The sequence below is a fragment of the Hippopotamus amphibius genome, chromosome 17 (assembly GCF_030028045.1).
Source record: "Hippopotamus amphibius kiboko isolate mHipAmp2 chromosome 17, mHipAmp2.hap2, whole genome shotgun sequence".
Taxonomy (NCBI): domain Eukaryota; kingdom Metazoa; phylum Chordata; class Mammalia; order Artiodactyla; family Hippopotamidae; genus Hippopotamus; species Hippopotamus amphibius.
The window spans coordinates 20521842-20543286 of NC_080202.1; the positions used below are offsets into that span (position 1 = coordinate 20521842).

The 21445-nt window shown below is 50.8% G+C and overlaps 2 protein-coding genes across 27 annotated transcripts in view; one reads left to right on the forward strand and one right to left on the reverse strand.

Moving 5' to 3' along the window:
- Positions 1-15318, forward strand: part of LIG3 (DNA ligase 3) — a 33999-nt gene extending 18681 nt beyond the window's left edge. For 7 of the 13 annotated variants that reach the window (XM_057714216.1, XM_057714211.1, XM_057714212.1 and 4 more), the window contains 4 exons: positions 83-290; positions 680-762; positions 959-1011; positions 1890-2710. In XM_057714216.1, coding sequence (XP_057570199.1) covers positions 83-290; positions 680-762; positions 959-1011; positions 1890-2112 — 567 coding nt within the window. In that variant the 3' untranslated portion in view covers positions 2113-2710. Of the gene's footprint in view, positions 1-82; positions 291-679; positions 769-958; positions 1012-1889; positions 2711-15304 lie in introns of those variants that run through there. The other 6 variants (XM_057714220.1, XM_057714218.1, XM_057714217.1 and 3 more) reach the window with 5 other exon arrangements.
- RFFL (ring finger and FYVE like domain containing E3 ubiquitin protein ligase) overlaps positions 4952-21445 on the reverse strand; it is a 66856-nt gene continuing 50362 nt past the window's right edge. For 12 of the 14 annotated variants that reach the window (XM_057714230.1, XM_057714224.1, XM_057714225.1 and 9 more), the window contains 5 exons: positions 15667-16056; positions 12630-12713; positions 11472-11682; positions 10201-10224; positions 4952-7711 (listed from right to left, as the gene is read on the reverse strand). In XM_057714230.1, coding sequence (XP_057570213.1) covers positions 7533-7711; positions 10201-10224; positions 11472-11682; positions 12630-12713; positions 15667-16056 — 888 coding nt within the window. In that variant the 3' untranslated portion in view covers positions 4952-7532. The remainder of the gene's footprint in view (positions 7712-10200; positions 10225-11471; positions 11683-12629; positions 12714-15666; positions 16057-21445) is intronic. The other 2 variants (XM_057714227.1, XM_057714222.1) reach the window with 2 other exon arrangements.

The following is a 21445-nucleotide window of genomic DNA, read 5'->3' on the forward strand; positions in this document are numbered from 1 at the left end:
CGTGTGCCTAAAACGTACAACACAGACTGAGGCCAGTGGCTGGGAGGGAAGTGATAACCCGACAGTCTTCCCCCCTCCTCAGGAACTGTACCAGCTGTCCAAGGAGCGGGCGGCCTTCGCCATAGTGGCCGGGGATGAAGGGAGCTCCACCACAGGGGGCAGCAGCGGAGAGAACGAGGGCACCTCGGGGCCAGCTGTGTCTCACAAGGCCCCGAGCGCCTCCCCCAAGCAGCCCTCTGCCAGTGCCAAGGGGGCAGGAGAGAAGCTGAGTAGCTCCAACAGCAAAGGCGGTAAGAAGGGAAGGGGCTGAGGTGATGAAGAATGGGCGTGAGGGCGGGGGCCCAGCCTCACACGCCAGCCCTGAGATCAGGTGATTCTCTGTCCGCGGCAGCTGACGTTGGCTGCATTCCTGCTGTGTGTCTAGCCAGGGGCTAGAAGCTGTTCTGCTGGGCACCCCCCTGCTCTGTGAATCTGAATCACAGGACCCCGGGAGAGCCCATCAGAGCCAGGGATAAGCCACTTCCGAGCTAAAGGCTCAGCACACAGCCCTCCCCTCCTGTCTCACCCATGCTCACAGCAGAGGAAGGGCTCGGCCCTTCTCTTTGCTCCCCTGACTTCAGGGACCATTATCAGCTCCCCTCCCCTCTTCTCAGCTCTTACCCCAAGCTCTCTCCTGCAGGTAACAAGCCGGCTGCAAAGCCTCGCCTGGTGAGAGCGGGAGAGAAGCGGAAGGCTCCTGATGAGACCCCTTGCCAAGCAAAGGTGAGGGTAAGAATAGCAGGGCGCCACGAGGAGGGGTGGGGAGCTAGGGTCCCTAACCTTCTGCACTTGGACTCAGAGACAAGCAAAGGTGTTATCAGGACTCACTGCAACCCCCTGCCCTCCTGCAGCTGCTCCTGGCGGCGGGCTGGGCCGGCAGCGCCGAGGCTCCACCCTGTAACCTCTTGTTGCCTTGCAGAGGCGGCCGGCCAGCGAGCAGAGAGGAAGGAGAGCTGTGCCAGCAGGCAGGAGGTAGAACAGCCAGCGCAGCCGAGAGGCTGCAGGCACCCACCCAGCTGCCGGTCCCAAGTCACAGTTGACATTAAAGGGGAGAAAGCCCGGTCTGGGTGTGGGAGTTGCAGCAGTGTGTATGTGAACAGGGCCAGCCAGCGAGGAGCAGGGGAGGCGGGCACTGGCCCGGTGACCATCCTTTCCGTCCCGTACTCCCTTGTCGGTCTTTGGTTTGACAACAGCTGTTGAGTACCTACTGAGGCCAGTGACTCAACTCAAGTGTGGGGTAATGAAGGCCCGAAGGGCAGCTAGAGAAGTTGGCATCTGGTCACTACACGGTCACTGTGCCACCCCGGTGCAGGAGTTAGCACAGAGGTCCGGGAACTCAGGCCCTGAACCCAGTCCCCAGAGCACCTGTAGGACCTTTCCATCTTTCCCCTACCTGAAGCCCTGGAGTCCAGTGCAGTCACGAGCAGGGCTCCTGCCCCTCGGCCAGCTAGTGCACACGCACAGGGGACGGCCCAATCGAGCAGCACCACTGCATCTGAGCACCACTGGCCTGCCCACCAGTCCCTGGCTGGTTCTTGGAGAAGTGTACTTCCCCATGTCCCCCGTGTGGGGACCCGTCCCCTCTCCCTTTTCCTCTAGGCGAGGACGGAAGGGCACGTGAGTCCTGTTGTGATCTGGAGCGGCCAGAGGTTGGGAGTTTTGATGCCTTCACCTTTTCTCCAGCAAACAATTTCCCCTCATGTCCTGATCCCTAGGCTCCCTCTCTCTGGCTCTTGTTCTGACCCCACCCCCACCCCCCCCACTGGTCTCCACTCATCAGGTGGAGAGCCATCCGCCCCGGCACAGTCCAGCCCCACCCCGGGCCCACCCTGACCGCTGTGCATTTGCAGGTGCTGCTGGACATCTTCACTGGGGTGCGGCTCTACCTGCCGCCCTCCACACCAGACTTCAGCCGTCTCAGACGCTACTTTGTGGCATTCGATGGGGACCTGGTGCAGGAATTTGATGTGGCCTCAGCCACACACGTGCTGGGTAGCAGGGACAAGAACCCTGAGGCCCAGCAGGTCTCCCCAGAATGGATTTGGGCATGTATCCGGAAACGGAGACTGGTAGCTCCCTGCTAGGACTGCTGCCTGCCCTTGCCCTTGGGCTGTACTCTCCCCATCGATCTACTCCTGGACTGGGCTCTGGCTGGGCAGGCAGGCACGGGAAAGAACGTGGAGGGGATGGGCTTTCTTCTCCAAGCTGTGCATCCCACCAACTATGCATGGTCTCTTCCAGACTGGAGTTAGTTGCTGTGGGTACCCCAAATGAAGTCCGTTTCTCCTGCTGGTTTACATAGGTCTTTCAGATCTGGGTGCTGGTTTTGACCTCTTTTCTTCTTTAAAAAGAAGCTTTAAAAAAACAAACAAAAAAACCCCACACAAACAAAAAACAGGAACCATCTTGGAGTTATCTGTGTCCTTCCCTCCATGCCCCCTATAATTCTGGAGATTAAGGAATGAAGGGAAGGCTGGCTGTTGAAGCTGTCCACAGAGGCAGTCCTGGTGGCAGTCTGTCTTCTCTCCCTGGCCTGCCCCTTCTACTTCCAGGCTCGTTTTAAAGTTGTATTTAAAAGACTGTCCTCAGAAATACTTATATTTGGCAAAACTTGTATTCAACCTGGCCATTTTTTTTTTTTGCCAGGAATGAAGTCTCATTTGAAAGAAAACAAAATAGATTTTATGTCTTAATTCTCTGTGTTCTCCTATTACAGCCAGTGGGTCCTGGTTTGAAGGGAGGGAACCAGGATCAGGTAGGAAGGAAAGGGAGGTTGGACTGCCCCCCCCCCGGGGGGGGGGGCAGTATTACAGGGCTCCAGGAGGATCTGCCGCCCCCAAACCTGGAAACAAGACTGCTCCTTAAAAGCCCACCTGAGGACAAATCTACACAGCCTGCTCACAAAGAATGGTTCCTCCACTGCTTGAGGCTAATTTATCTGAATAAAAGGAAAACAATTTAGCATGGATGAGTGCAGTTCAAAAGAACTTTTTATGGCATTGGAAGCATCCTGTAAATCTCCACTGGCTGAAGTGAACCAACCACATTCAGCTGCTGAGCATGTGAACTGTGCTAACAAAGCCAAGGAACTGAACTTATCATTTTCGTTCAACTTGAAGTAGTCACGAGACTAGTGACTACTACATCTTAGTGAAGGTTTAGACAGACCAGGTTTGAATCAAGCACTGAAACTTAACAGCTGTAACCCTAGAGGAACGGGGACAGGAACTGCACCTAAATCAGGGTCGCTGTAAAGAGTAAGTGAACTCAAGATGTCTTGGGTAAACCACCCAGCACAGAGCCTTGCACGTGGTGACCTAGAGTTGGGAAGATCAGCTCTGGCGCGCAAGTCCCGACCCCGCCCAGAAGAGCGGGGCAAGAACCCTGCCGGACCACCTCCGAAGCTGCACAACCGTCTGTTACAGCTCTGCAGACTCATCATGTCACCATCTGGTTCTGAACTGGCTTCTAATGAGCTCTGCTGACTTTTGAGAGTCTGTTCTGTTTTTTTCTTACCAACAAATTGGCAGGCTTGTTTGTCCAGCCGCTGTGAGATGCGAACGTGACTTCAGCCTCTGGAGCACACCTGAGTGAGTCTGGGCCGCTGCCTCCCCCAGCCCTCCTCCAGTGTGCACAGCTAAGGTGACACACTGCTGGGAGGCCAACTTCAACCCGTTTGAATGGGTTTCCACCTGCTGGTCAAAATGTGTTGGGAGGAAGGGCAGGAGGGGGAGGTGCCCTGACTCTAGGCCAGGACATTTGGTGTTTCTGAATAGGCACCATTCAGTCTGGCTTCACTGTTGAGACTAAGACACTCTTTTTATTCTATCCTCTACGGAGACAAAAGCTGCTGCTCCTCTGAGCACTGACCTACATAAATTTTCACCCCCCTCTCCAGCCTCCTCAGGCCAAGCCACTGGACAGAGCAACAGAACAAGGCTCTACCCTCGGGATTTTGCCAACGGACACTGACACTGCCCTTTGGCCTGGCTGGTCTCTCGCTCAGGGTGCACCCACACAGCAGAGGGGGTCATCTCAGTCATGAGCTCAGCCCCTCAGCCCCTCCCTGCCTCACTGGGTGTGTTATCTTCAGTTCACTCTTCAAGGTGTTTATTTCCTTCCAGTCTTTTCCACTGTTTTTCTTTGCTGCTGAGATTGTATGCAATTTTGTATCTGTGTATTTCCACAGACCCCAGAATAAGCAGCAGCATCTTAAACCTCCCCAGCAGAGTGCTGGAAGCCTGCCCTTCTTTGAGCCTTTGTTTACTTGCTGCTGGTTGGCAGCAGACAAGAGGTCGCCCTGAGCGCTGAACGGGTCAGCTGCCCAGAACAAAGGACAAAGTGCCGTGGCTCAGCCTCGAGCCTTTACGCCCTTTTGGCGAGGTTCCTTCTTTCCTCAGTCACAGGGTAGATCTGCACTTAATACAGCTCTCCCAAAGGCTATGTTCTCAGGAGTCACCTCCCCTCGGGCACCTGGTCAGGCAGGTATACAGAACTGCACAGACAGGGCACTCTGCCTTCGAGGCTGGGCCAACCTCTGAGCCACACTCCAGCCACGCCAGCTGTATCCACAAGCTACCATCCATCTCCCAGTTACCTAAAGACTTAAGTAGGCACCCTGGCTGTCCTCAGCCTCCTTTCTACCCCATCTTTAAGGTCTACCTCTAACAAATAAGTGTCCATGTCTGAACTCACTTGATGTTTCTTCCTGTTTGGTCTTAGGATTGGTCCTTTTCCTACCCAGGTCCCATCTTCTAGGCTCTTCTATGACCAAGGCCACGTGGCTCAAGCATCTCCAAAAATAATGCCATCTCTCAAGAACATGCCTGTGTGCCTGGGATGAGCCTGGGATCAACTCATGTCAGTCTTAACTATCAGACCTCTGGCATCCTTACACCAGATAGGACAGGCATCTGTATTGAAATTTTATTACAAAATTATAAAGCAGAGCTCTGTAACAAAAAATACACATTTGGGTTTGCTCTTAACACCCAAGTAAGTCTGAGAAAATCTTAATATAAGCCACTTGAAATAACACATTCACATCCAAAAGATTTCAACAAATTTATACAATCTATATTGAGCACTAATTCCTGTACAGCTTATTCTTACTAGTCTGGATCCAGCTATTCCAGCGTATTATGAACCGGTCAGCTGTCCATGTCTTTGAAAACAAGTCTCAACTGAAATCTCAGAACAATCACAGCAAAAGCCACGGAATAATGGCAGAATTAGGTGTTTCCATGATAATTAAGACCAAGGACCCATGAGGGGCAGGAGAGCGCAATCAAGGATGAAAATCAAGTTTCCTGCCTGTAGGTGAGAGAGTAACTGAAATGGGACCTCAGGATTCCCAACCTTTATTTGGTGTGGTAATAAAGAAGATACAAAAAAGGGGGGAGCTGTTTGATACCTTTTTTTTCCTAAATGGAAACCTTCATCAAAAGAGGTTAGACTTCAAGGCAAGTTCTTTCTCCAAAATGAGTAAATGACATCAGTTCTAATTCTTAGTGAGGTTACAAACCAACCATCAGGATATTATTAACTCAGGCCTAAGAGGGAAACTGGGAGGTAGGGAGAGGTAAGGCCTCAGCAGAGAAAGTGAGTTTTAAGCAGGGAGACAGCCAGCTTCTGCCCTGAAGTTATTGCTAGGTTGTAACTGAGCTGCATATATGTAGGCCTGCTTCACAGTGGAACTGAGGAGTAGCTGAATCCTTTGTTAAACTGGTAGGCACTGTAAACTACAGTATTTACTGTCCAGCAGAAAGGTGAAAGATGATATCTTTACAGGGAAATTTCTTGATTCCCCCAGTTCCTACAAAGGCTGTAGCCCAGAATCAAATCATCCAGGACTTGCTATAATGTCAAGGTAAGTGGTCCAGTGTTCATCTGACAACCACTTTATAAAATTATTTCATGCCCCCAAAAGGGCTTAGTGGTTGATGGAGAGAAAGCATTAAGCGTGTCTGTACCAATAAACAGGTCCCCTTAGAGGCTTTCCCACCGTTTTCCAAAGTTATGATTGGTTCTTCTAGTCTGAGAGATCTTGGCTGTATGGGGTGGGGGTGGGGAGGGGGACTGCCAAGGCCCTCGTATTTAAGGGTTTGCATAGCTCATCCAGTGGTAACAGCGCTGGCACACACTGCTCTTCTGATAGTACACAGTATGTACATTTGTGCTTGGCGAAGCTTCTCCAGCAAACTTCAGCTCTTCCAGTGGTGAAAAGACCCTAAGCGCTCAAGAACATCACCTACTCATTGCACAGCCCTTCCTAGAGGGCCTAGAGAATGCTTCTTCCCGACCTGCCCCTCAATCAGCAGGCTGAGAAAGGAAATGGGAGTAGGGAATCCCCACCAACCTGGGGAGCTAAGACTTCCAGCCATCTGCTCAAGGGCTGAATCCAGCCGTGCTCAGTACCTTCTGACACTCCTAGGTGCTCTGTCTTAAATGCTTGGTCTCCTAGAACTTCATGAGAAGTCTGGCTAGAGAAGAGTAAGGCTCTTTGCTTAAGTCTGTGCCTTCTGTGACACCATGTTTAAAACCTCATGGAAAAGCGGGACCTCATGCCCAGGGGAAAGTGATTTAAGGCTGCTGGAGAAGTCAAAGCCAAGCAGAAAGCCACAGCTTCCACCCAACGCTTTCCCTTTTCTCGTAAACTAAAATTAAGGATGGCACAAAGTCAGGCCCCAAGAGAAGAAGCAGAGATGACCCATGAACCATCTCTCACACAGACGCTGGAACTTCCCAGCAGTCTGAAAGCCAGCCACTTTGCTTACTCCTGAGGTCAGGTCAGGAGACTGATGGCTTCCAATCCCAGCACTTAAGGAAGCAACTCTTTAACGACTCCAGATTTTTTCAATAGCATTTGTGTTTCATTTCTCACCAGAAATAAGTTTACTGGTCCAAATTCTATCCTAAGGAGGATCACTATTGGTCTGGTAAGCTAACATCTTTTTGGTCTGAAGAAACAAATGGATTTTAGGTAATGTAGCAAAAGACTTTAGCAAAGGTCAATTAAAGCACAGAAAGCCAGAGAGGCCAGAAATGAATCCAGACGTGCTGGGGAAGAAGAAAGCCATTTCTACCAGGACTTCTGATGGCTGAAACAGAGGCACCACAGCTCAGGGGGATGGGTGGGCTACAGGAGGAAGGGTGAAACTGTTTAGGTTCTCAGAAGAAGGGAGGAAGATATGGTCCAAATTCCAGAAAGTCCTCTCTTCATCAGTTACCATCCTCACCCCAAGATCACTGAAACAGGGACTTGCCTGTGCGATCTGTACCAGTTCCCACTGGCCTCAGGCTATGCCAGCCACAAGGTGCACCTCTGAAGCAAGACAGGCATGCCCAGAGGTGACACAGCATCTATGCTTGCCCTCGTCTCGGGAACACTGCCAATTTTCTTGTTAGCCTGCCCCTCTGCAAGCTGGCCAACTGTGGGGCCAGACACCTTGGGCTATGTCCCTGTAAGGCACTGAAGAAGCCGGTGCAAGCCCTCAGGATCGGAAGACGTGCACGGCTCGGATCACATACTGCCGGCAGATGGGACACTCGTTCATGCGCTTGCCACACTTGGTACAGGTGACCATATGGCCGCACTCCAGCAGAACACAGTCGATGGGTGAGTCCATGCAGATCCGACACAGGTTCTCCTCCAGGCTGGATGGCACCGCTCCTGGATACACAGCAGAAAGGGGGTAGAGGGGAAAGTAAGGAGACTGTCTAAGGGTACCAGGTGGGGGGATAGGGGAGAACAAGCACACTGAACAGCCCCCCAAATCCACACACTTCCCTCCAACAGAACTCCAAGAAAACTTTTCCCCAGTAACTAATTGCACTTGCTTGTTTAATCTGCGCCTCTATAGGTCAGGCTATAGATTTGAAGAGTCAAGTACTTGTAGATATTGTACAAAAACCACCTCCCAGATCATGAGAACTAAATGAGGCAAAGTCCTCAAAGCTTAACAGAAATAATTTTCAGACAACTGAGGCTGTAATACAGCCAGTGAGTGGCACTTAGGGACTCAAAATTCCCTGAGGCAGGACTTGCTGAAAAGATAAAACTGGTTCAGAAAACTTCAGATATACACAGAGCTGTGGTGAATGGCTCATTAAAGATTGGGAGGCTTATATGTAAACACACCCCCATTTAATAAAGCCAAGGATCACGGGAGCTCCCGGGCCATGCCACAGACTACCCCCAGGCTTCCTCTGAGGAGACTTCGTGGTGCAAGAGCCCAGCAGAGATCAGGGCTCCCTCTTCTCTGCTCCCCACACACAGCTTTCCTCACACCCCTGTGGCCACTCACCACACTGGATTAGGACCTGAGTTTGCCCACTTGTCGCCCCCACTGCACTATGGCTCCTCAATTCAACAAACGCCAGCAATTCCCACAATAACATACTTAGCATCTGCTCTGTGCTCTGAGGTCTGATACTCATCTTTGAGTCCCTGAAACCAGTCATGTGGTAGGTGTTCTCTAAATGTCTGATAAATGAACGTCTCCCAAGGGAACGATAACCGCTCACTTTATTGAACGCTTACAGGTGCTAGGCAGGGTCCTAAACTCTTTGCATGTTTTAACTCATTGGATCCTCACAAAAACTATGAAGTACATACTCTCATTACTCATTTTATAGATGAAGCAACTGAGACCAAAGGGTTAAGCGGCTTGCCCAAGGATTCAAATCCAGGCAGGCGGGCTTCCGGGCAAGTGGCCTGAGGGCAGGGACTGCCAAGACAGTATGAACTGCTCAGCTCACAGTTCTCACAAAGGCTTATTGGCTTGTGCAAGTGGTAAGATACAGGGGGCATGACCAGCATCCTAGGTCAGCTGCGGGAACAGAAAAACCTTCACGTCTCCAAACCCAACCTTCCCCAGCATGTTTTACATGGTAGCCTGAACTGGGTAGCCATAAACAGGAACTGGCCTCGTACCAGCCACCTCTACAGTTCCACAGGGAATTCTCTCATACTCCATTGCTTCCGCACTTTCTTTTCCTGTTTTTTGGACTATTCAAAAAGTCAAGAAACATTTGAGCTGGGCTGGCTGTGAGAGGTAGTGAAACCTATTCACCCCTCTGAGGAGCTGCAGGCCCTAACAGGGAAGGTCTGGAAACAACTGAACTATATAAATACCCAGATGAGCTGCAGTAATTTACAGAATTTCATTACTGATTACATCTGTCAGGATTAAGACATTCATCAACTTAGTGCCAGCATTATCCCAGGGAATCAGAGAAAGAAAGACACCAAGTGGATTGGCCAAATCTTGGTATCAGATGAGGGAGTGGGTCTAGAACTCCAAATGATTTGGGGGAGCTCAACTCTTGAGAATTTATCAGCCAGAAGACTGTGCCCCATTATGAGCTATATGGCTGTCAGCTCCTCCCCAAGAAAGAATGTTCTCAGAGTAGTGTAGGGGCCTTCAAAGCACTTTAAAACTTCTTCAGAAGACTCATCAAATTTGTTAGTAAAACCGCCATACAGCCTTGAGGCTTTCAAAAAGATCTAACATGTTTTAGAATGATTTGGATCTGCAGTCAGATTCCTGCAGCGTGTTCTGGAGGTGCCCAAAGGCCCAGTGATGGTCTTTAACACACGGATGGGTACGTGGCAGCTGAGTGCCACACAGCACTATATGTGACACCTTTCTGGACCTGTCCCCAGAGCAGTTCTGTACAAACAAGGCTCTCAGGTCACCACTCTCTTTTTAGTTGGTACCAGAAGCTGATAAACATCCCAAAAGATTTCCCTGAAGGTGTACACAGAGATCCTCCCCACTCAGACCAAAATGGAGTGAAAACTATAGGGGAGGGAGTGCCTTCATCCCAGGAGTGTGGGAAATGCGCGGGGTGTGCCACATGCCACCACTTGCTTTGCTGAATGTTTTACAGATGCTGGCTTCTAAGCTCTGACAACCCAGAGGCGTGCAGATCAGGCTGCCCCTAGGTATCCTGCCACTCTTCTCCCTTCACTGGGACAGGGGTGAGAATTTCTAAAGATGCCGAGAAGCCTTGGTTCCCAGTGAACTCCCCCACACCCTCTCCGGATGCTGACATGCTCAGAATTCTTAGACTGTTAAAAGGAATCAGGGTTGAAGGAGGGGAAAGACAGAAGAGCTAACAGCCTAAGCCCATGCCCAAACAGGAACAACCACATACCGTTTTGGTCTTCAGCACCACACACTGGAAAGGAAAGAGAGAAAAGGTGTCTGAACATGTGATGGCAGGAGGAAGGTCTCCAGCCACCCTGCCTGCACCACTTCCGAACTCTGACTGCCCCCCTGCTGGGACCCAGGCCCGCCAAGAGCCCAGACAGACCCCCGCCCTCCTCACTCCTACATGCAGAGGATTCACACACAGCTCCTGCTGGGGTGTCTGGTCTAGTCTTAGAAAAAGGGATTCCACTGCTTTGCCATGAACAAAACTGCCAAGCAGGAGGGATACTGCATAAGAACAAGGCCCTTTACTACTGCTTCTGAAGTCAGCACTAAAGTCGAGAAAGGAGGAACAGTCGGCTCCAGTCAGTCAGGGAGTCTGGATGCAGGGACGGCCATCTCCTAGTCCCAGGTCCTCGCCACTCCAGGGCTGTTCTGGGATAATCCCAAAGGGAAGAGTCAGTGATCAGGTGACCCGTCAGATGTCCCCTAACTCTGATGAATTTGAGCTCCTGGGAGAGGAGAGCCTGAAATCTGACTTCAACCACTGTTAGCAGGCAAGGAGTCAAAATGGCCTGCAGGAGCCAAATCAGCTGGGGAGCAGCTGTTTGGGGCGGGGGGGGGGGGGGGGGCGGCGGGGGGGTGTCTGGGTGAAGTCATTTCAGGAAATGCGGAATTCCAGAGAGCTACACTCGGCTCTCTTCCACAGGACTTCTCTGCCTTTACTGCCACATTATTCATCCACCGTGAATCAGCAGCTGGAACATAATACAAAACTTCTTTTCCCCCCAAACTCCTTTGACCACAGACCTTGCCATTTTACTGGGCATCACTGAAAATGATACCATGTAGAATGCTTTGGGAAATTAACAGCCCAAGTTCAGGCAGGACAGACATAGTATTCTTGCACCCTGTGTGTGAAGAATGAGTACTAGAAGAGGGGGTAGTGAGTATGGCAGGGGTGACATATGGTGGGAAAGGCCATGGACTTGGACCGGGAGATCCTCAGTTCAAATCTGTGCTCTACAATAAAAGGAAGATGCTAATAATGCCTACTTCACAGGCTGCCCCCAAGGATTAAATACACGTACACGATGCCTAGCCCAATCCTGGCACTCAACTCCAAAGGACAGCTATTATCAGATGGTACCAATGTGTAAGGGGACTCCTTCCTCAGCTAAAAGCATGGAGATTTAGTCAGGTCGATGTCGACGCTAAAGCAAGACAGCAAGCACTCTGGGCCTCTGTGCAGCTGCCACCCACACGGCCCCTCACCCAGGTGCTGGAGTCCCTTCTGATCCTTGTACAGCCGCGTCACCCTCTCCATCAGCTCCCACTTCTCACAGCAGCCCTTGTAGTTGACGAAGTTGCGAGCCAGGATCTCTTTGAGCTGCCGCACAGTTAGACTTTCAATGTCCTCCAGGTCAGTCAGGTCAGACAGAGAGGCCCTCCGGCCCGGGACGAAGTTGTCCTCTGAGTCGACGGACTGCAAAAGCAAAGATGAGACCGGTGGGCTCAACTTCCCACCGCCAGGCTCTCTCTCCCAGGACCCCTGAACACGCAGCACCCTGTCCTTCTGGTGATCAGACTCAAGAGGAGTAGGAACACGGTACCTGGCACCGTGCTTTGCATCACAAGACAGACCACAGTCTCTTCCTGACCCGAGTCCTGTGCTCAGGCCACAGACACACCCAGCAGCACGAGCCGGTAGAAGGAGCAGCACCAGTCTGAGGCAGGTGGGCCTAGTTTTGAATGCTGATTCCTCCACTGATTAATGCTGAACAGTACCAGGCAAGCTGCTCACCTCTCTGAGCATATCTGCCCCTCCACAAAGAAGAGGCAGCAGTCCTGCCGCACAGGGTTCCTGTGAAGATTAAACGTGGCAGCACAAGAAACTAGAGAATGGTGCTGGTCTTTCTCCCCCAGAGAGTTCTGCTTTCCCATGGAAGCAGCCCACCTCCAGGGCAAGCATCCTCTCCACGACCTGCGATGAGAGCTCCATGGCCCCGATGGCTAAGCCCTGTGCACTGCGCCTGCCACGGCTGAGGCCTGAACTCCCTCTCTTCTTTCCTCCTGATTATCTGACCTCCTTCCCCTAACACTGGCTACTGTGTGCTAGAAGCAGAAGAAAACAAGACTCGCACAGCGGCACCAGGAGCCTGCCCTCTGGCAGCTCTTAGTAAGTCAAGAGACTGGAAACGAACGGGCCAGGTGGCTCCCCAGCCTCTGCTGTGACTCACAGCTCCACACTAACACACTGCCAGCCACAAGGCTAACACCAAACTCCACCCCTGAAAACAATTTCAGAAGGACTATCGTCACACACTGATTCTCCTCTCTCCACTTTGAGTCTGCCGAGAGGTTCCTAATAACAGCCTAAGAACACCAGTGAAAGAGCAAAGGCAAAGGTACAGACCCAAGCAGGGGCCCCACCTGGGTCTCATCCTCAGCAGGTGCTCTGGCTGTGCTCTCCAGGTAGACAGGTTCCTCTTGGTCCTGAGACACATGGCCATTGGCCTGTGGGAAGAGAAAGGTGTCATCACATCCACGGAGATGCCCCAGGGAGAGCATGGGCCTCTTGAACTCACACCAAATCCAAACGCATTCCCATCTCCCCCAGAAATCTGTGGAGTCTCACATAACTGCATTACAAAAGCCTGCTCTTTAACACTGACTTTGTTAGGCAGAGAAGCAATACAAGATTTCAACTCTAGAACAAGAGTGTATTAATTCTGCCTGCCTACCACCAGGATGGCATTAACCGCCACTCACCGTCAATTTAGTCTCAGCTTGAACACTCCAGGTGAAAGGAAGAGCACACGTCCACTCCTATGCTGGACCACCGTCAAGTTTGTTTTTAATACTGACCCCAAACTGCCCTCCCAACAACTTCTGCCCATCATCCCTGGTTCTGCCCCCAGACTAACTATTTTCTTCCCAACTGTTCATACCATGTCTTCCCTTTCTCCACACGAAATCTCCCCCACTTCCTCATCTGGCCCAGATGAGACAAAGTTTTCAGACCCTTACCACCGCACCCCTCTCTTCTAGCTAGCTGTTGCTCTCACATTCTAGAAATATGCTCCCACCAGCAGGGCACACTATTACTAAGAGCTGTCTTGAAACCTGGTCAAAAAATTATTTTAATGCATCTAAGAGTCTATTAGCCTAAGACCATATAAGATAAATGCCTATGCTTAAGAAGTTTCATTCTGCTTAGAATTGTAACTTTTCAAAAGGTTCCTCCTAGATACTCCTTCAGGTTTTGCCACAGAGTAGTCAGAACTGTGAGCCTCCTAATCCCACCACCATTAAGCCACAAATCCCTTAACTAGATCCTCTTCACCCACTGCTCCCAACAGGCAAAGGGCCTGGTATGAGCCCAGAGCAAAGTGGTGTCTGAGCTCACAGGTCTTCTCCACCGGACTCTTCAGAGAACCAGGAAAGGGACAACCCGGGAAACCACTCACTGCCCCCAGCCGCTCATCTCAGATTAGGATGCATAACATGGAGCTAATTAAGAAAAGGCACACAACTACAACGGAAACGGTAGAAATAACAACCGCCACCAAAAATACCAAGGGACGATAAGCTCCTACATACCACACACATGTACAGAGATGCATCCAAAACAATGTCTAGTTTTCTTACATTTACGTCAGTGTAGTACCCACTGGCCTCCTGGTATCTCCTTGGAGTTACAAAAAGTCTTTCAGAGCCTAATCTCTTCCCAAGCAGACAGCTTCTTGTATGTCCTTTCTTTTCCAGAAAAGAGAAACTAGATCTCATGCTGCAAAGCATGCTCCTGTCTTTTTCAGTTTGCCCACTGGCTAAACCAAAATCTACAAGTATCTGTCCACAGTTGTGCTTAGTCCACGTGCTTCCATCCCTAGCAGCTACTGCCAGGGCATTAAAGGTACAGGAGAGAGCCCTGGTGGGACAAGCACTACGGGCAGATTTGGCAGCTGTACACAAGTCCCTTCTGGCTGGCAAAGTGCAGACCTCACCAGAACAGGGAATGTGAGCTGACCTGAGGCCCTCTGAAAACATCAGAGGAGTAGTAGCCAATGAGATCTGCGTACACAGTGTGACCTGTGGGTGCAGTCTGGAAAGTTCTGATTAATGAAAGGAAGCCTAAAACCACCTCCTTTCACTGAAAAACCCATCTGAAGATTCTTTAGGGGAAAAAATGCCCTCAAGGTACTCTCCTGCCTCCCCATAAACAGAGAAAGCCCTCAACAAAGCAAAGGGAGGAAGTCATAGCAGGAGGCAAAACCTGCCCAGTGGACAGAGCCAGAGCTGAGGGAAGAGTTAAACTCCAGGGCGTGCTGGGGAGAAAGCAGGCTCAGGCCACCGAGGGAGCTGCAGGTAAAGCCCGCGATCACAGCAGCCTTTAGGCCTCAGCGCTCATCAGAGCTGAATCAGGGGGCCCACCCCAGCAAAGGTGACTGTAAACAAGAGCAGCCTCCATCACACCCGGTGTGGGAAGTGCCCGCGCTGGCACAGGCCTGCTCTAAGCAGCTCACAGCCCTTCAGAAGGGAGATCACGCGAGTCAGTCCTCCCGACATCCTGGCGAGAGCAAAAGTGGTCTAGATTACTAACCTCATTGCTAAAGGCTCAAAGCTCACCCAAACTGACCCAGGAGTCGGTGACAACCTGGATGTAGAAACCAGATCTCCTAGGTCCTAATCCTCCCATTGTTGCCCAAGCCATGTCAGTAAAAGGCTCACTAAGGCCCTTACATATGTCTACGGGACACCATCTTGCCTCACACCACAGTGAGGTCTACTGGTGTCACTCTAATCCAATAGTTGGTTTCCGCGTCTACCTCCCCCTTAGGGGGCTCTCTCAGCGCAGAAGCAATGGGTTACTCATTTCTGTACTGTCCATGCCTTCTTCATACTTCAGTCGAGGTGCTGCTCTGAGCTTACCATTCCCAGGCCCCGCTGCAATGCTCATAAGGCCGCCTACTGTTCAATAGCCCACCAGCCATCCCCCCCAGACAGTGGCTGGCAAGAGAAACAGTGTCCTTGTCTTAGTCACAGTGTTTCCCCATTCTCCCCCTTCCCTCTACATGTCCCTTTGTGCCTTGTGATGGTCACTGAAGATCAGAGTTCCCCATCCAGCCACGGAAAACCACGACAAAGGAGCCTAAGTAGAAGGGCAATTCGAACAGAACTAAATGCGGAGACTAAGTTTTCTCAAAATATTTCTGTAACGATGAATTGTTAAAAACTCTCTAACCAGGATATGTACACCTATTAAAAACAAACAAAAAAACACAAAAACCCAGTACCGTGCATCATTATCTCTGAAAAAAGCCAAAACATGAGTCTGATGTCCATCAGTGAGCAGAAAGGCGTCCCATAATCAACGCACTTAACCTCGCCCCACTCCCACGGTGCAGGCGGGAGGGGAAAACAAGTCCTCAAAGTGGCAGAGACAGTGAGGCTGCAATCGGGCCCGTACCTGCTGCCGGTCCTGAGCCTGGGCTGGGGGTGAAGAAGGGAGGCTGGGTGAGGTAGGAGGTACTGTGCTGGTGTGAGGCTGTGTCAGGAAGGCCTGCTGCTCGGGGAAGTCCGGGGACAAGGTGGGGGCGTGAGTCCTGCCCTCCTGGGAGATTACAGGCTGCTGGCCAAGCACCAAGAACACCAGCTCCTCCTTCTCCCGGCACATTTCAGTAGAGATGTCATGGAGGCTGAGATAGTCCCTCAGGTCCTTCACCTTCATCTTCATGAGCTCCTCCCGCTGAAAGGCTGTGGCTCGGAAGCGTTGGCAGAGAAGGCAGAGGCGGGGCCCGTTCCCCACTTGGCTTGAACAGGTCGTGCAGAAGTTTTTCTTACAGTCCAGGCAGGTCTGCTGCTTAGAGCAAGAGGCAGAGGAAACCACGTCAGATTGTGAGAACAAGACAGAGTGTGACAGGAGCTGGGCAAGACCTCCTCCATCACTTTTACTTTTACTGAGCTCCTCCTCACCCTGGGGATGCAGGCTACCTTGCAGATTTCAGGGTAAAAGCCACTCGGAGGTGGTAAAGCCCGCACAGGCATCATGTAACCACACACGTGGAGTGCTCCGTCAGAGGCTTACTTTATTCATTTTACTGACAGAGAAATGGAGGCTATTAAGACTATCAACTTCAGGATTAAAAAAGTGCTGCATTTTAATTATCTCCCTCCTCCATTTCTTGTGGTGTCACCTTGTGGGGTGTAACTTAGCCTGTCCGGCCCTCAGTTTCCTCATCTGCAAAGCAGGGGTGATAACAGCACCTACCTCACAGGAATGTTGTAAAGTTAAGAGAGAGTGCACTTAGCCTATCTGACACGAGCCTTCAGTAAGCGTCTCCTATTTTAATTATTATCGCTGGGAAATGCAAGCCAATGATAGGAATCGAGATTCAAATCCTGAATTAGGATTCTTTCTACTTTATGGCTGAGGTAAGAAAGCAAGTGCATAAAAGGTTATGGTGGTGACTGTTGTTACCATTAATATTATTAATTAAATTATTGAGGGACTACTATGTGCTAGAGATAGACTTGGCTTGTCATTTAATTCTCAAAGCAACCCTGCAAAGTAGGTATTCACATACCTCCCTGTTTCACAGGCAAAGCATCCGAGACCTAGAGAGATAAAGTACTACCCTAAAGGGCAGGGAGTAAGGAGAGGAGCTGGGATTCATACTCGAGGTCTGAGTTTGGTGCCCACCAGGTCCCGTTGCCTAACTCGGCCCTGTGCCAGCCTTCAGCAGTGCTGAGTCAGGAGCCTGGCTCTCCACCTCCCAACCCAGTGCCCCGTCTGCAGAAGCTGGGGCCCAGGCCCCCCCACCCCAGGAAGGCCCACTCTGAGTCCCACTCCGAGTGCTGGGAACTCAGCGGTGCCTAAGAGCCTACCCAAGAAACACACTGAGTCAGGAGGCCCTCTGGACATGATTAGGGAGCCGTGATGAGGGGTCTGTGAAAGTACAGAGTGTGTCTCAGACGGGCGACGAGAACGACTGGCGGGCAGGCTGGTACCGCCTGGCAGTAGCTACTCCGAGGGTCACAGGCAGCACAACACACGGAGGCTTGCTCAGCTCAGAGGTGAATCCCCGGCCTCTCACCCTGCAGGCTGAGCGAGCACAGTGACATCTGACTGAGGCCTGTTCCAGCCACGAGCAGGCCACACGCCACACGCCACCGGAGGGGTAATCCCTGGGCCCACAGGGCTGGTCCTGGAGGGCGCACTCACTAATCCTTTAGAGAAATTAAAACCTTTTCATCCTATGCTGACTTAAGTATTAACCTAAACTATTTCTGCTCCCTCTTTTCTAAGTATAGAAAGCTATTCAAGCTAACAAGAATGCCCAAGAGACTTAGATTCCCAGAGTCGAAATCACAGACACTCTCTGTGGCGCTGAAGTAAACGTCTGCATAGCTGAGGTGGTTATATTTAGTTTTCTCTAAGTGTCATTCGGGCAGTAAAGGGAAACAAGCATAATGCTTGCCATCGTTCTGACCAGTGATACTTAGAAGGCATTGGGGAAGGGCACACATCAGGCTCCCTTATTCTCTACTCAGTTAGAACCAGCCAATAAAATGTTCGGAGACTGACTGGAAAGGACGCACGGCTGCACTCGCTTCGTGACAGTTCTGGGACCAGTAGCCACTCAGGTGGAAAATAGATGTTTTGGGGGTATTGGGGGCTCCGTCCTACCTAAAGCTTTTCTATTGGGCAATGAGATGTGTTTAGGATGACAAAGTGAAATGACGAGGCTTCCGTGTCATAAAGCTTGTAGGGCCTGACATGGAACATTACTTAAGTCAATGCAGTTTGACAAGACCCAGCTTGACACAATCTAAAAGCCCCGAGTTGCTCGATCAGCCAGATCTAAACAACTCTCTTCTTCAAAGGTGTGTGGCGCACTGGACGCGAGATCAGAATGCAAAGACGGCAACCCAGCTTCTCCGAACCCCAAGCTCACCAGGGACACTAAAGTCCCGGTACCTGAAACACACCCTACAGGGAAGAGCAAGACGGCGCCTGCTTGAGGCTAAAATGCCGGTCTGGAGAGGCAGGAGAGAACAAAGGAGAAGGGGAAAGCAGCTGTCCACAGATGTGGGCAGAACTGAGCAAGGGCAAACACACATGTATCCATTCTAGCAAAGGGTGCAAACTGAGCAACAAGGTAGCACGAAAGACCTAGGGGCGCCGTCGCGCCTGCACAAATGCCAGGAGCACAGGCCAACAGCAGTATCGGGAGGCTGGCAGGGGTGCCCGTGCATCGCTCCCCTTGGCCAATCGCCCTTCCTTGTTCTAGCCCCTCCCCAGCCACGTTCCCTGGCACAGCCCAGCTTTCTCAGCCCACCAGCCCCTCCTCCTAGCCGTCCTGCCCCCAGACATCCCCTCCTGCAGACCACTGGGAGGGCAAGGGGCAGCCTGAGGAGAGGCACATCAGGATTAAATCCTGGCTGGCCACATCCCAGCTAAGGGGACTTGTGCTAAAAACAGATAACCTCCCAGAGCATCAGATTCTCACCTGTAAAGCTGGATGCTCAGCCTACCCCGAAGGACCACTGAAGTATTACATGAGCTAATGCACAGCAAACCTCAGCGCTCACTCCAGGCACTAAAAAGTAACACAGTCTCCTCTTACTCCCTTTCTCCTGTGCCTCATCTCCCAGCTTGGGCCAGTACCTGGGAGCCACCCCCTCTTTCTACTCTGAGACTTGAATATCTATTTCGTGTTTCCAAGCACAACCTCCCTGCCAGGCCGCCGACGCCGCCACGTCGTCCTCCCCCTTCCCCTCCTCCTCCTCCTCCTCCACCACCACTTGGTCAACTAAAGAGGCTGGGCGCCAAACTCCCTCCAAAACTGACAGGGCTGCTGCCAGACCACACGTAGGTATTACCAGTACGGATGGGATATGAGGCTTGTGGCAAATCCCAGCCTGCCATTTCTCTCTGTGACTGTAAACTCTAGGAAGGCAGGGCTCCATCTTTCTTACGTCCTCTCTACAAAGTCCTTAGTGTTCTCTGGGCTTGTATCCAATGAGCATTCAGAAAATACCAACCACGGTGAAGAAAGGGAAGAGACAGTAGCATCTTTGCAAGCATGTCAATTCAGCCACTTGTAGAAGAGACATTTTAAAAGCCTGCAGCTGTTAAAATGCCAAACTCTTAAGATAAGATGCTGAGCCACTTAAGCATGAAATTACAAGTGCAAAATTCTCATAGGAGAAAACATCCTCAAAATTCACTGCGAATTACACAAAATTAATTCATGCCTTTGTGGCAAGAAAATATTGTACCAATAACCATCTTTTACCTTCCAAATTGGAACTTTCTTTGCCCCCCTCCCCCCCGCCACAAAAGCTCTTCTTGCTACGGACGCTTTCTTCTTGTCTCCTTGTGCAGCTGCGTACTCACCCCCTCTTCCTGTCAGACTACAAGCTCCCTACTAAACAGGGATGACTTTCTCCATCCCTGCCTGCCCAGCCCAGGCAATGCCTGACACTCAATAAATATTGAGTAATTTATTTCCCACTGAATAGGAAGAAAGTCCCTTATTTTATCCACTGCCACGCTCCGAGGCCCCTAGACCAATGCCTTGCCTTCTGCAGCCTGACCTCCTCCTCCTCCATTCCATCTGTCTCCCTCGGCTGTGTACCTTTGTATCTTAGTAGCTAAGATACCTGTTGTGTCTGAGTCTCACGTTTTTCATCTGTAAAATGGGTTAACAGCCACTACTTCACAGGGTCTGGCGTGAAGACTTGCTCTCTAAACGCAAGGTACCTGGATCAGTCTCGGCTGCCTCCCTAGACCAAGCTCTGGGAACTTCCCACCAGGTATGCATGAGCTTCCTAGTGCCACTCCTATGGCTTCATCAGACCACCCTCCTCATGAAGCCACGTCTGCTCCCTGAAACAGGATCGATCAGGTTGTTGCTTTGTTCAAGATCTTGCTGATGCTTCCTTGTCGTCTGGTGGCTGTCAGCGCCTTACTTTATGGCAGTCATAGCCCTTTACCACCTGATCCCAACTGTGCTGCCCTAACGTCCCTGGTACCCTGCACTCTGGCCACACGGGCCACTCACAGTTCCCAAGTCCACCTTGCACTTGCTCCACATCTGGTGCTTTTACCTCAGCCATTGCTTTGCAAATCAACAAACTTTCCCTCATCTGGCTAGAATTATCAATTTACCAACAATGCTTGGTGCCCTAGTTCTTATTATTAGTTTTTGTAAATGTGGGCCTCCTTAACCAGACAGTAAGCTCCCTAAGGGAAAGACCTCTCTCCACAGAACTGTAACCTCCAGCTGCTAGCATGCTGCGGGGACAGAAACCCAACCCTCAGTGAAAATCTTCAGCGTGGAAATGTCACCCATAAAGTGATACAAATAGAAACTCTCTGGTCTACTTCCTCTTTTTCAAATTGCTCTCAACAGTCCTTTCACTCATTCATTTTTAAAATTTGATTGCCTACCTACCATGTGTCAGTCACTGTTCTAGACACAGGGGAAAAGTGAACATAACTGACAAAATCCCTTGTCCTGTGTACCATCTGAGAAGACAGGCGATCCACAGGCACAGGTGTGTTGTGTGGTGACAACCGCTACAAAGAAAATAACACATCTCCCCAGCCCCAACCAACCATCAATCTCCTTTCTCTGGGGGCGGTTTCCTTCCTTGTTCATCCACACCCCCTCTTCCAGCAGAGCAATGTCAAGGCCGTGCCAGATCCCCTGGTTCTCTCAAGTTTCCAATGTGCTCGACATGCTCATCCTGAGCCTGGACCGCCGCACTGTCCTCTCTGTGCTTCCTCCCCATGTCCACTCCAGAGTATAACTGACTTAAAGAAAAAGCTCATGCTACTTCCTTTACTTGTTTGTTTGTTCATTCTTTAATTAATTTTGTTTTGGCCACGCCACACAGCTTGCAAGATCTTAGTTCCCCGACCAGGGATTGAACCTGTGCCCTTGCAGTGCAAGCATGGAGTTCTAAGCATTGGACCACTAGGGAATTCCCCATGCTGCCTCATTTAAACGAGGGTTTTCCCTATTCCTTTCCTGCCAATTACTCTGCCACTTCTGCTGGTTGTTCCTAGCATTTCTCACAAGGTAACGATGAAAACAGCATGAACTTTGACCATCCACCAGACTCTTGACGTACTTGAGGAGTCCTTGAAACTACTACCTTAGATAACGAGAGCAATTTCTTCATCTGTAAAATAGGAACAAATGATAGTAGTACGTACGTCATAGCCTGTTGTAAGA